The 14073-nt window shown below is 41.3% G+C and overlaps 2 protein-coding genes across 7 annotated transcripts in view; both read left to right on the forward strand.

The window, feature by feature from the left end:
• LOC126867318 (farnesol dehydrogenase-like) overlaps positions 1 to 3271 on the forward strand; it is a 66103-nt gene extending 62832 nt beyond the window's left edge. For both annotated transcript variants that reach the window (XM_050621720.1, XM_050621713.1), the window contains exon 6: positions 3021 to 3271. In XM_050621720.1, the coding sequence (XP_050477677.1) occupies positions 3021 to 3263 (243 nt within the window). In that variant the 3' untranslated portion in view covers positions 3264 to 3271. The remainder of the gene's footprint in view (positions 1 to 3020) is intronic.
• LOC126867348 (uncharacterized) lies at positions 14 to 7648 on the forward strand. Of its 5 annotated transcripts, none has more exons than XM_050621786.1 (3): positions 14 to 486; positions 5576 to 6102; positions 7024 to 7648. In XM_050621786.1, the coding sequence occupies exons 2-3, from the start codon at positions 5652 to 5654 to the stop codon at positions 7122 to 7124; spliced, it is 552 nt and encodes a 183-aa protein (XP_050477743.1). In that variant the 5' UTR covers positions 14 to 486; positions 5576 to 5651; the 3' UTR covers positions 7125 to 7648. The 5 variants fall into 5 exon arrangements, with proteins under 5 accessions (XP_050477743.1, XP_050477763.1, XP_050477752.1 ...); XM_050621806.1 differs by lacking the exon at positions 14 to 486 and adding an exon at positions 506 to 1776; XM_050621795.1 differs by lacking the exon at positions 14 to 486 and adding an exon at positions 3268 to 3413.
• The last annotated feature ends 6425 nt before the right edge of the window (positions 7649 to 14073 follow it).

A 14073-nucleotide genomic window follows, 5' to 3' on the forward strand; every position in this document is an offset into this window, starting at 1 on the left:
CAGCTTCCGCGACTCGGCCACGATTCAGTAGGTAGCCGTTCAGCACGATGAAGAGAAGCGTGGCCGGTGTTTTCGAATGTGAACGCAAAAAATGCATCTCTGGCGCACATAACACGTTGGAGCTGCGTGTTACTCGCGCGAACGAACCGTCGTGTCGTAGTCGCCGTAGATCCAGTAGTAACCTACCTTTATGACCGACGATCTCGCGAGTGCGTTTTCCCTTCTCCTCTCACGTAACACGAGCGTGCAGGCTATCGCGCGATCGCAGTGCAACCGAGAAATCGCCTCGTACCACCTTCACCATCCAAGTTTCAATAACAGCGCGCGTACGTTCGACTTGCCGGCTTCGTTTCGCGCCGCGACTCGTTATAGGGTCGTTACCCCTGGATATACGGAAACGATGATATCTCTTTCGTTTCTGCTCGTACCCGGGACCAAAGTTTATGTGCTTCGTGGATATTCCTATTGAAATGGAAACGAAAGAAGGTAAGTTCAATTTTTCATCATATTTGTTGGATTCGGTGGGTTTCTGTTGTTTTGCTGCATTCCGCAGAGAAATGAATTAACACTGTTAGCAACATTTCGCAAGTTACAAATTACAAATTATAAACGACAACGAATTGCTGTTAATACATCTAATAAATTAGAATCAATCACACAGTAGAAGTTGAAGCTTGTCGATGAATAAATTCTTATATCAATTCTATATGATATTGTAAAGATCATCGAACAAATAATATACAATAACTTACCACTTGAAGATCCAAACGGGGTTACGGGAAAAAGAAAGCAAAAAGGAAAGCGAATAATCTAAATGTATTATTGGAATTACAAGCATGATATTAAATTGATATTATTAACCCACATCGTTCACTTCAAGCGTTTTTCTCACTTCTTCATTTACATGTTTTAATATCACGTATTACATATCTTTATTCCATCTAACATGGCTTTGCTGTTGCAAAACAAACTTGTTTGTCGAGATACATTAAGCGTGGATAACAAACGATCCTGGTAATAAAGCTTTTCTTATTATAGAAAAATTCCGTTTTATTCAGGAAGGTGGTCGCGCTTCCGCGTTGTTTTCTATGAAATCTCGAACGACCGCGAGACCAATAGGACTCCGATCAACTTTGATCTTTCATCATATCGCTCTGTCGATTCGGTAGTTAACTTGTGCGCATAAATCACGATTCGCGGCGACGATAGCGAGCTACGCTACTGCTGTTGTCCATTTTCGCACGTTTTTGTGGTGTATTTTTCCTTTCTTTCTCTCTCCTCACTGACACCGTGGAAAGTATGCCAAGCACGTAATTCACGCCTACAGGTGTGCGTGCGTGTTTACGGAGGTTTGGCGTTCGCGCGAACGTATGCGGAACACGACTCGTGCGATCGAGTCCGCAACGAAAATGTGCTCTCACTGCATTGAAAATTAAAACAACCTAGCAGACGTATCTGCTGTTTCTCAAGCATCGCCTGTACGGTGAATGACAACGAGGTTTGCCGGCAAAAAGCGTCATCGTGCGAACCGTTGAACGCATTTAATCGGATGCGTTTTGCCGGTGATGAGGTGAATATGTACTTGTACTGCGTCTTATTGCAATACGAATGAAGTTTGCGTAACCTTTGGTTGATTGTTCAGAGGTTGTCTCGCCGCAGTTGCTCACAGATTCTTGTGTAATTACGTTGCGTTAGTTTAAGCTGGGATCTTTGCTCGCAGAGCATAGGAGGAACAATCTGTCCTAGAGTGGTATAAGTAGGTGTGCTGGATTCTAGGTGAGAATTTGTTCTCAAGAGTTTATCTTCAGTTTAGAGAATGGAAGAGAGAATATGGAAAGATAGATAAAGAGGAGAGGAAAAAACCTGACCTTAACCTGATCACTTAATGTAATTAGTCGCTGTTTACGATACACACTTTATTTTGTTGTCATTCGCTTATTGCAGTCATTAATATTTATGGATTCAAATCGTGATTTTTTTTATATCAGAAATATTGAAGTCACAGGAAAACATGCAAGTGCTCTTGACAAAAATAATCTCAGTCGTTATTGAGATAAAGGATACAAGTTATAGGTCGTAAAATTATCACAACGATCTTGATGTTTTCTTACATTATTAGATGATACGTGCAAAATTCTGCGTTACATCACGAGCGTTTTTCTTCCGATGTGTCAAATCGTACGAATGCGTGTAAAATTAGCTGCAGACTATTTTGCAGCGACATCCATAAATTGATACGTGCCTAATCGTATTCGATCATGTTGACGTATCGCCGTAGTTACATAATTCGAGGTTTCCTAACTGCTGTCACAGCGAAAGCAGTGTAACTCGTAACACCGCGTAACAGGCCAATCATTGACGAGGCGCAATGTAAATAAATAAAAATATGCTTCACTCGACAAAACTACGTTCGCTTTCTCTTAATTCACATGAAGGTTTTCCTCTTTTTAACGAGACGTTTAAAATTTAAAATAAAATCGAGGTTTAGGACAGAAACGAGTTGTTCTTGCAATGACACGTAATTTGCAAATCATTTAAGAGAAACAGGTATCTTGTACTTTGCCTCGTGACTTCGAGTAAATGGCAAAAACTTACCATGCGCAGGGAAAGTTTTCCGAACATTCGATCCTTATTACCTGATCACCTTTGGAAGTCGAATTGTTAATCATTCAAATCTTTCTTCTTAATCTCTAACGAATGACAGACTGTAAATCAGTCCGCTGATATTTTTCTAGAAAATAGGTTTTCGCTAGGTGAATTTTTTAAAATATAGATACTGCAAAAGAAGAAGAACAAGAAGAAGAAGAAGAACATATTTTACCTGAAATCGTATCCACCTACTGTATTTCTTTTAGCTTATGTATCCACCTACTCAAATTCCTGTTACAACTCTCTAAACTCTGACCAATTTCATGACCTCACCATACCTCCTCTGCCGGCACCACTCCCATATTTGACGCAAGCTATTCGAAAGATAGCTAAACACAAATCGGTCTCCTTTAGTCACATTCATTCTACAGTTAGTCGGCGACCACCACGAAAGGCGATGTGGTTGTGACCTTGATCACCGGCAACGTCCTCGACATTCCCGTAGGATAGACACGGAGGTGGGCAACGATGGACGCAGGATTGGCCGTGGTAGAGTGCGCGATTGGTCCGATGGTCTGTCGACAGACAACCGCCACTCCGTTATCATCGTCACTGGACGCTCGTGTGTCTTCGAACCTGCAACTAACTACAGCCAACGCAAACCATTCTTCTGAGTGTTAAAAAACTATAAGAGTGTTGATCGTGACTTGGTTCATGAACGAAGAATATTATCGGGATCTTTGTCGATTGTTCGCGTGTCTTTGGACCTGCAGCTACTCGCACCTGACGCCAGCTATTCTTCTGGACGCTATAAAATCATAAAGGTATCATAGACGACAACCTGAGTTACAAAGCAATATTAGAATCTTCGTCTCTTGTTCATGTGTCTACGAATCTGCAGTTACTCGCAACGTGTATCATCGTCAATACTATACAATTAAAGAATATCGTCCATCGTGACTCGGGTAACAAACAAGGAATATTACCAGGGCCCTCGACAATTGTCCGCGCATTGAGCATGAAGAAATGTCTCAAACGACACTGAAAAAGGCGTTTGCACGCTTCCCTCGTTGGTTCTGTGTGATTAAGGATCCAAGGAGCATCTCACGCCTCGTGTATCTAACGAGTTCTCGAGTATTCGCGTACTTTCGTACGGTCAATAAGACAGTTTCCGGTCTACAGTATCGCGGTCTTGCGATTGCTACCTGTTGATCGTGTCGTCTACACTCGACCATTGCGAAATGTACAAATCGCGAGCATCGGTTGTAGTCGGTTGATTTTGTCGACTGTTGTGGGCAGACGTGCTGCGGTAGTGGTACAGTGAGGACCGTTGACAAGTTGCTGGACACGTCCTGATGTTCGTCGGATCGTGAATTTGTGACTGAGACGACGCTTGTGGTTTTTACTTCGGAACAAGTGCAGTGTGAAAGGTAGGCCATGATCCAGTTGCTTTAAGTTGGGAATTGTTTGTGGTGATAGATACGTTATTCATATGATTTTGATCAGAGTTATGTTTCTTTGAAATGAAAGACGGTGGTTGTAATTTATCGATATTCGTGAAAAGTGTATTTGATTCGTGTATTAATTAGAGAAAGTACCACTTTCGTTTTGGATTGCCACTTGTTCGAGAGAATCTACGTGTTTGGAGTGGAAATTTAGCGAAATTTGAGTACACGGAATCGTACATAGATGTTTCATTAATTTTGACGTCAACAATGTTTGTTAATCCGATACGGTATGTTTTCAGTTACATAAATACTTTTAGGTCAATTTCAACGTTTACTCGTATTACATTAAAAATTATATCGGAATAATTAAAAATCAATTTTGTTCCCATCACGCTTTATCTTGTAATTATCGATAAAATTACTTTCACTTTTATTACGTTTCAAATTAACAAGTAGCTTCAGGCATTTTATATCCAAAGGAATCAAAACACATTCGGGATCCCCATTGACTCATCGAACCGACGACTGTCTTCGAAGAGAAAAGCAGTTGCCTTGGCTGTTTGCTCGTCCATACTTTCGGGGTTATTCAACTTATCCTTGACATTGAAACCGCTAAAGTAGACCATAGAAACGAATTACGCAAACTACAGAATGAAAGAGCTACTACGAAATCTTCGAATCGCTCTCTCAGGAATATAAACGTCTCGTTACATCTGGAACTCGTTCCTCGACTGATGGTGAAAATTCTTCTTATTTCTTCCATCTCAGCATATTATATTGGGCTCTAGTTTTCCTTCAGAACAGATCGGAATTCTATTTTCTTTGGTTGCGACGTTTCGAGATAATTCGAAATTACGTCATTCCTTTTCGTCTTCGCTTCGTAAATCACACACGTCGATATAGAGGTCGATCATTCATCCAATCCAGTGTCCGAACGCGAGGAAAGCAGTAGCTCGTTTCAAGGATTACTGGTATGTGATCAATAATTAAAACCTGTTTGTGAATCACGATCGAATCAGAGCAGAAGGAAAGATTAGGGTAAAAGATCGTCTGGCAAAAGAAACTCTCTCGGTATTTTGAAGTTTCCTTGACACGAATAAATATAAAATCGCGGTATGAAAATAATGTTGTGGATGTTGAGATTTTAATGAAAATGCACAACGGTAAAAATATTTTTTTCTCTCCGTGACATGTGGCGATAACGTAGTTTCTGTATTAACATTTTCTTTAGTTGTAATCTATTTGCAAGCGTAAACGCGAATTATTACGCGGTAATAAATTATCGTCGAGCTCTTATTTAATGATAATGCTGGCATAGCTTTAGACAAGTATAGTCTCAAACATCGGTGCAGTATTTTCAGACTTTATTCAAGGCATTAATACTTGCATTACTAACGTCAGCCGTCATTTAGATACATAATTTTAGTAGCGTGCATGATCATTTGTCACGATACACTGGAACACTAGTAGGAATTGCGTTTCAGTTAAAGCGTTAACACGTAATAGTCCTAAAAATATATTTTTCCATTTCCTTTCAGATCGCCAATGAACGCATACATTTTTTAACTTCAACGAATCTTTATAAGAATCTCTCTATCAAGGATACATCGAATCATGTTGCCATCGTCGAAGTTGCTCCAGGACGATCCGCCAGAGCTTGCCAACGCAACCACCACCTCCAGGACTTCAACAAACGGACCCACCACGCAGACAACGATCGCCGTCGAAGACGTTGAGAGAAACGATGACGATCCTCCGCCTTACAGCGCGATTGTTCCACCGAATCACGTCGGTTGGCCGTACAACTTTTCAGGAAATCGGTATTCCGCGTGCAATACAACATCCTGCAGGACGGACGCGACTCCGTTGGCTGGCTTCCAACCAGGTCTGACGTCGCCAGGTTTTGGTTCCCATCCCAGGAGAACCGACGGTCAACACGCGTCAATCTCGGTGCCATCAATGCCTTGCAGGCTGTTCATGTTCGGCTCCCGCAGATCTTTGTTCGCGAGAGAAAGTTCCACGGATAACATCTCCATAATCAAGGATACAGGTGGAAGGACACGAAGTAAGTATTTTTATTAGGAATTGTGTGTTCCAGTCACTTTTTATGGGAGATTTATGTATTTATGTATTCGTTCCTTTTCAAATCTGAGATTAATGTTTTTTTTTTGTCCTTGTACCTTATCCCAATTCGTTGTTACACGGTTTTAGTAGAATAAATTTTTATTTTAATTTCTGCTGCTTATCAACGCATGTTAAATAGCGTGAGAGATTTTGTTTACAAAGTGGTCGTAACGCCGCCTAAACGTATGATTCAGAAGTGCGATAATTATTTTTAATTGCATTGAAAATCGCAGCCCTATTTGTCTTGTGATTCGTAATTGTATGTTCAGTGTTTTGTACTTGGAATTGTCACGCTGCGACGGGGAATAAATTCGTTTGAATGCAAAGTGAGGAGGAGGAAGGGAGCGGGGAGAACGCGACTCTTTGCCGTGAAATTTTCCATCGTTTGGAGCACGCATGTCGCGTGTAACGAGATCTTTAATGGTGCTCGGTTTCCAGCATGCATAATTCGACCTGCTGAAGATTCATTACCATCAATTTTTTATTGTAATCACTGAATGTAACACGGCAAAATGCACGCGGTCTGCCTTTGTAGTGACATCACCTCCATTTTCTGATATTTTTTTCTCCTCTTTTTGCTTTTGCAGAAAAGCACGGTCGTTTCACTTCGTCGTTACCTCCCTGTTCCAACGTAAAATTAAATTTGTTTTTTATACTCGTCGGCATACAAATGTCATTTTTACCAGGAGTAAAAATGAAAATAAGGAATAAATGTTACAATGTGACGATTTGAAATTTAAATTTTTTCGTGTTTTTGTATTCTCGCTGAAAGATTCGAGTAATCAAAATGTCATAGAACATGTTTAACGTGCTTTTATCGCAATCTATTCGGATACGAAACACAATGACTATTATTTTTCAGAATACGGCGCCATTTTGGTCGGTGGAGCGGTGATCATTTTCCTCATGGTCTTGTCGTTGCTGGTGCGATTTATTATGGACAAACATCTTTGGCGTGGCTAGCCAAGGATTCTTGGAAGATGACGATAAAACGTATAACGATCTAGCGCGACGTGTTCTCGATTTAGACTGAATCTAGAGTAAGCATTATCACAGTGTAATTCTTCGTCGCATTGCAGGTGTAATTAGGACGCGATTGTCGCGCAAAGAAAAAAATTCCAGTCCTGTAACTCGTACGTCATCTATTGTGCATACTTTCATCGTTCAATTCACCGGCTAATAAGTGCGATATTTACGCGTATTTCTGGAAGTAACATACGTTTAAGTCCTTTGTTTAAGGTTCAACGTTTCCTTAGAGCGTTCTTTTTTTAATACATTACACACGATCTATTTTATAATTAAATGTAATATACTGCAGTCCTAAAGCAGTATTAGATGCGCCATAAGACAATCTGTAAATAATTACTCTCGAATATTTGTATAAACTTTTCTGTACTACCTACATTAGAATATTTTGTACTATCTGTTTTATATCGAAGCTTTTGTACAATATTTGTGGAAATAAGATTGACAAGTTTCGAGAAGCAGCCTGCAGTTTACATTTTATTATCCAATTTAGCAAAATGCTAAAATTACACTTTGTCATTCATGTATTGGTAACGGAGAGCAGTAAATCATCAGCGTATCGCTACACGACAAAGCGAAGGTTACTTAAACAATTTTGTTGATCGAACGTATTCCACGCGAGGACGAGTCGATAGTCGAATTAGAAGAACAAACGTTTGCCTGTTGACTCTCGGCCTTATATAGCTAGAATCTTAAACTACGCGTAGTCAATTGAATAGCCATAATCGTCATCATAGGTAATCAAACCATGGTACATACTTACCTCATTTTTAGATGTAAGTATGCTTAAACGGTACACAGAACGTAGATATTTAAACTTCTTTTGAACGCGAGAACGAAATTTTTGTTATGTTAAACGCTCCGTCATTTTTTTCTAAAAAGTTAAACATTTAACTTAAGCAAACTATTAAAGGAAATTGGATGTTTAACATCAATAACAGATTATTTACATTCGAAGGCTATTTGAGGTATCAGTTTGTGTCATTATCGCTGTCAAAATAATTTCAAGGCCATATAGGTATTATTAGAGACATGTCATTGGTAAACAAGGTTCAAATTATCAAAGTTTAAAATTGTCAGAACTTTTAGAACGAGTATTAATACGGTCATCCAAGTGATCGTAGTCCGATTTTAAAAATCATGTTGCCAATCGTAACGACAAACGTAAATAGCTACTGGTCTTTTTCGGTAATAGCAGGTGTACCGTGTGACGATTCGATGGGTTTCCGCCAGCGCTCTCGTTTGCCCAGCGGCTCGCAATCGAACGCGGCATTATAACTTTAATCATGATTAACAGTTTTATATAGCGATTGTCAAGCCTAACTCTGATAAAGTCAGTTTGACGGCGACGTGTTCAAACAGCCGGTGCGTCCCTCAGGCCAGCGTCCAAGCGATGCGCCACCGGGGAAATTAGCCGGCAAAATAATTCATGGGCGAAGCTTTTATTTGACGTCCACGCGGAATCCCTGATATTACGAGGGAGAGGCCTGCCCGGGTCGCGTAAACAAATGCGCTGCAAAATTGTTGATTCGCGGTAAGTACCCTCCAGAGCCTTTATCGTTTCGCGAACACCGACAAAGTTAACGCGGGAAATATTGTCGCCGCCGCTACATCGTTTCAGTAAACCGACGACTATAATAGCTGTGGTTTTGTTGAAATTGCTTCGTTCACACATTCCTCCTTGCCCAAGTTTTTCTTTTTTTGTAAAATTATGAATTAAAAGTGTTGGAAGTTTTCCATATAATTGTTTAAAATATCGTGGTATTTCAACAAAACACATCGGACACAGTTCACAAACAGATATTAGAATCCTGCAACTTTACGTGACAAGGAATTCGAAGAAAATTTCGTAGACGCGTTCTTTTCTAGAAAATACCGTGTGTGTCGACCTCCAGAAACAAGCCTGCCTCCACTCTTTTGTTAAATTTCTAACGTTACACTCCCTTCGACCGGAACTGTTTCTGCTTAAAGTTTAAATCGCGTAAAACCGAGGGGAATAAGAGGTCGGCCGCTTGAAAGATAAATAGAAGGACGGAAGGCGTGGACGACCGGTTAGAGGAAAGGAGGCGGCTACGAGGCGAGGGCTGTACGCGAGAGGGTTAGGTGTTTGTCAACGGTTCTCGGTAGTTAATTACCTTACATGAAAGGAGGCTGCAGTCCTTACGGCACTCGACTCGGTTCCTGCGTGCCATCAGCCTCTTACCTTCGCTTCGTTCAACAGCCTTGAGTGCCACACACCCTACGCTTCCTCGTCACCTGTGAGAGTTTACGATGGCCTAATCCGATGAACGAGTTACGTTCATCCCCAGCATGTAAGCTTGCCGCGGATAGAAAAGGGAGAAACCCGGGAAAATTTGGGGTGAAACGTGCCGTTTATGTTACTCGTACAGGCTTGAACGTTTGTGTTTAAGTAAATAAAATTGGGACGAAAAGTTGATTTAAATTCTCAAGCCAAAGGGAGACTTCCTTTTTTACGGTATTTCAAATTTTCCAGTAACATTGATTTTATTTTATGAGTTTTTCTCCAGTATGTGCATTAATTCGAGTATCCTGTAGAAATAGGATTGCAAAAGACAGTGCTCATTTTGGACTTTTCTTTCTGGATTTGCTAGAGTTTCTCACCAATGCAGAACAAAAAAAAAAAAGAGAGAAAATCAAGGAACGAGCATCATACGTCGCGAAAATAGCACGAAAAACAGCGGCCCGTTCTTCCGATGATTTATCGTTGAAGTTGCACAAAGCGAAACACGAATTCCCGATTGTGTAACGATGATTCATAGCAATATAAAGCGCGCGCAATAAAATTGTGCAGAAGTTCGCTGGGGGAAAAAGAGACAAATCGGGCCAAAAGACAGTTCGATGAAACTATCGCATCGTTGTATCGGTAAAATCGATCCTGCCCACGACTTTGCCTTTTTTCCATTATGAATTTTCATAAATGCGTTAACCATCGTCGATCATACGATCTAGAAAGTATTATAAAACATTAAACAATTCTTTCTTCATGGTTGGATCCGCCTTTTAATTTTGTCTCTCTTTTCTTTCACGGCCGATTATCTCCCCGCAGATGCGAAATAAAACGGAATTACTGTGAAAGAAGGAAAAAGAAGGGACGAGCGTACGGAAAAATGGAAAAACGTAAAGGAGTCTGGATCTTCGTCTAAGCATTACCGTGATTACGCCCTCTCTCATAAACTATTACACTGCACTTGCTTCCGACATCTGTATCGTTCCGCCCCTCAAGGTTACCGTCTCAGATTCGCGCGCGTCTGCTTTCCCAGGCGTGCTGATAATCGTCCGTATCTTTCGCTGAAATTGGACGACGCCAGAGAAATTCGTGTTACGATTATTGCCCCGATTCCTGCTATGGAAAGCTTGGATCCGTGGAATATCAAATTTATAATATTAAGATTTATAATACTGAAATTACAAAGTTTTTAAATGGATACACGGTAGAATTCCGCGAGGATTTCAGTAGGAAACTGATGTACATTTTTTCAGAACGGTACATAACATCTGATACTCTAGAGAACAAATTGAACAAGTGGATATAATTCATACGTGTGGTAGCCCATAACCATAAAGAAAGTTCCAGGCTTTAAGCACATGTGTTAGCCACATCGCCTGTGAAACGACGTCCGAGCTAGGACATTGTAGAAAAAAGCCCTGACCAGGACGTCGTGAAAGAATAAACCCCGGGACTTACGAAAAAGACTTGGGCCTTCGACAAGAATGAACTGTTCCCCTACCCCGGAAGAAAACTTCCTCTTTCAGAGACCTCGGCCCCCTATATAAGAGGAAACGAGAAAAGCTCGAGATAAAGAGAGACAGAGAGAGAGAGAGAGAGAGAGAGAGAGAGAGTTGCAAGTGATCAGTCAAATCGAGTCGACGGTGAATACGAGAGGAACAGTCCGAGTACGGTCCAGGTAACACGCGCTAGTAAGTCTGTCAGGTCTTTCTCGTATCATTAATATTAATATCATAATAAATTAATCCGCGGAGTATTTCTTTGGCATGCTTCACGTCCTACCAGCTCATACGTATTACTGTATATCTAAAAACATAAAGATTTCTCTATAGAAATTTCACTACGTCCACGGTATCTGGCCAATTGTACATTTTATCCCACCTGTCATTTTTCCATCGAGTTTTTCGTATGACGTAGAATGGAATGAATATCTGAAAGTGCGATTTGACGTCATTCGAATTTTTTCCAGGAAAGCGTTCTTAACACCTCGTCCTATTGATGGCCAAAGCTCATCGTCGAGTGCAAACACGCGAGCCTATCTGCTACAAACATTTGCACTCGCAATTAGCACACTACGTCGATGCTAAAAATCCTCGAAGCCTCGTTCGCGAAAACAATCGCCCATCACGAATCGAATCGGCGAGGCAAAAATATCTCGGCCGTTGTCCCATTGAAAGCAATTACCCTATCGGTATAGAGGGCGAGTAACCCGGGGTTGGGTCTCGCGTCCCTATTCCGGACGCCTTTCCCGTCGCTAAACTGGGATATACGTATATGCAATATACCGGTACATATCCGTGGACAAACAGAGAACACATTCCCGCCTCTCTGTCTCCCTTTATCCCTTTCTCCGTGGTCGCATAGCCGAGCGAGAGGGCGGCAGAGATTGCAAGTAGCGGTGGTCGTGGGATACATCATTCATACATAGCCAAATCTCATATCGGTTTCTGATCCTCCGGCTATGACGGCCTTTGAAGCGTCTCTCCTTGCCGCTACCCCGTTGCCCGCACCCACACTCGCTTCGTTCTCATCCCCTGGCCTCTCTCTGTTTATTGTTACGTCGCATTTATGTATGAAGCAGCGCGAGATGCCATTGTCACGGACACATGACGCGCTACAGAGGGATGGACAGTGGGAGGAACGGGGATCGAGTCTCTGTCCTTTCGGAGCGGAACTTGGTAACAGTGAAAATGGAAGCAGAGTTATTGGGCCAAAACGGAAATCGATGCCCTACAGTTCGCCCCTTTGCCTGCTTGAATTTTCCTGCTTCTTGTGCAAGATTCTATACTCCGCGTGAACGTTGTGTTTTATCAGTGTTTAATTGATCCGGTCATTAACCGAGGTCTTCGATCGAGGGAGGATCGCTACGTGTCAAAGGTTTTGAAGCGTGGATGGCACAATGTTGCGCGAGATTGCAACTTTGTGTCGTCGTCTTCGCGCGTTTAACGATTTCGCTGTTTCTTCGATTCATTCCCACCACCTGTACGCGTAGCGGTCTCTTATTGCTGCAATATGTAATTGTTGCTATTGTAGAAGGATGTTTTAGATAGCAAGGAAATTAAACAAGTATTTTGTAGAAGGACGTTTTTGTTAGGTACCGATGAATTTTGAAATTTCTCAATTCTGTTATATTTAGATTCCACATTTCATAATTTTGTAATTACATTGCGAAGAGTACCCGTTATTAAAAATTTTTAGTTACATTGTGTTTCATTTGCTCCGTTCATAAAAATCATTAGGCCAAAAGGTGATAAAGAAACAAAAGATATCTCTCAGATGAATCTTCGAAAAAATTAAAGATTTGAACTTCGAATCTAAATTGAAGCAAAATATCGCGAAGAAGAAATACGAGAGTCATCGACTGAGCTATTCGCCTAGAGTTTTCATCGTTCTTACCCGACGAATTGTCGTTTCAGACCGAAAGTTTGGCAGTAGCGCAAACTGGGAAGGCAGAGTCGACGAATGGTCGACGGAGGGAAGACTAAACGGGCAGGAAGCTATTCGACGAGGTCGTTTCCGGTCGAGTCTGATGCGCCTTCACTCGGATCCCGACGTTATCGCGACAATTGAATGGCTCGAATCCTCCTTGCTTTCCCGCTCTTGCTGCGCGACCACGATAAGCCTCAGAAACAATCCCTAACGGTCTCCCTCGCGAAACCTCGGTACCTGTATCCCCAATCGCCTTCCTCATTCCACACTTTCCTCTGTTTCTCCCGATGGAGCTAATCATTAGTGGAAAAAGAGCGTTTGCTTTTAATTGTCGTATTCCGAGTGCAAATCCGAGACATTGAAACGCAAATAATTCTAAGCAATTTTATATTCCTTGAAAATATAGACGCAAAGTCTATGAATTATCATTCTAGTCTCCTTATTTGGAGAACCATCACTTCATCGTCAATTTATCGCATTTTTGTACAATTATTTCACTTGAAATCATTGTGTTTTTGCGCATTTTTACAAAGAGATTCAGAAAAACAAAAAACGGTGATTGAATTGTTAAGACAGATACTACTATTTAAACCAGAGATCTCTTTAACGAAAACAGCAACGAATGCGTCGAACAACATAAAAATTGCAAAATCTCCTATTTTATCGAACTATTTTACTACAAAAATTCTTATCAACGCACAGATCTCGCAGCGGTACCGAAGTTGGACAATTGAATCGGTAAATCGCCCCTCTGACGATACAACTGTTGCGGTAACGACGGAGATAAGTGCGTGATCTCACAATGTAGGAAACGATATCGCGTCGGTTTATCCTTGAAATGTAAAGTTCCGTCGTTCCGATCTTAATCAGTTATTCCAAAGGGGCTGCCCCTGCAGTCGCAATCCCCCGGCAAATTCCTCCTTCCGCATTGTTCCCTAAATGCAATCGACCGCCTCGGAAGGCTTGCAAACTTTCCCCCTTCGACTGGTTCTTCAAAACCGCGAGGAAATCGTAGTAGACCACGGACGCTGGCCGAAACTTTCCCAGAGTATTATTCAATGAGGTGTTAGGAATTGTTATGAGGGAGCAGCATCTTGGTTTCTGCCGTGAACTAGTATTAACAAGGATATGCTGTAAATGTAACAATTTTCAGAAACTGTAAAAGAATTGTTTTATTCTGAGATATCTTGTCAATGTTAGATTTCTCGG

This window comes from Bombus huntii, chromosome 1, assembly GCF_024542735.1.
Source record: "Bombus huntii isolate Logan2020A chromosome 1, iyBomHunt1.1, whole genome shotgun sequence".
Lineage (NCBI taxonomy): Eukaryota > Metazoa > Arthropoda > Insecta > Hymenoptera > Apidae > Bombus > Bombus huntii.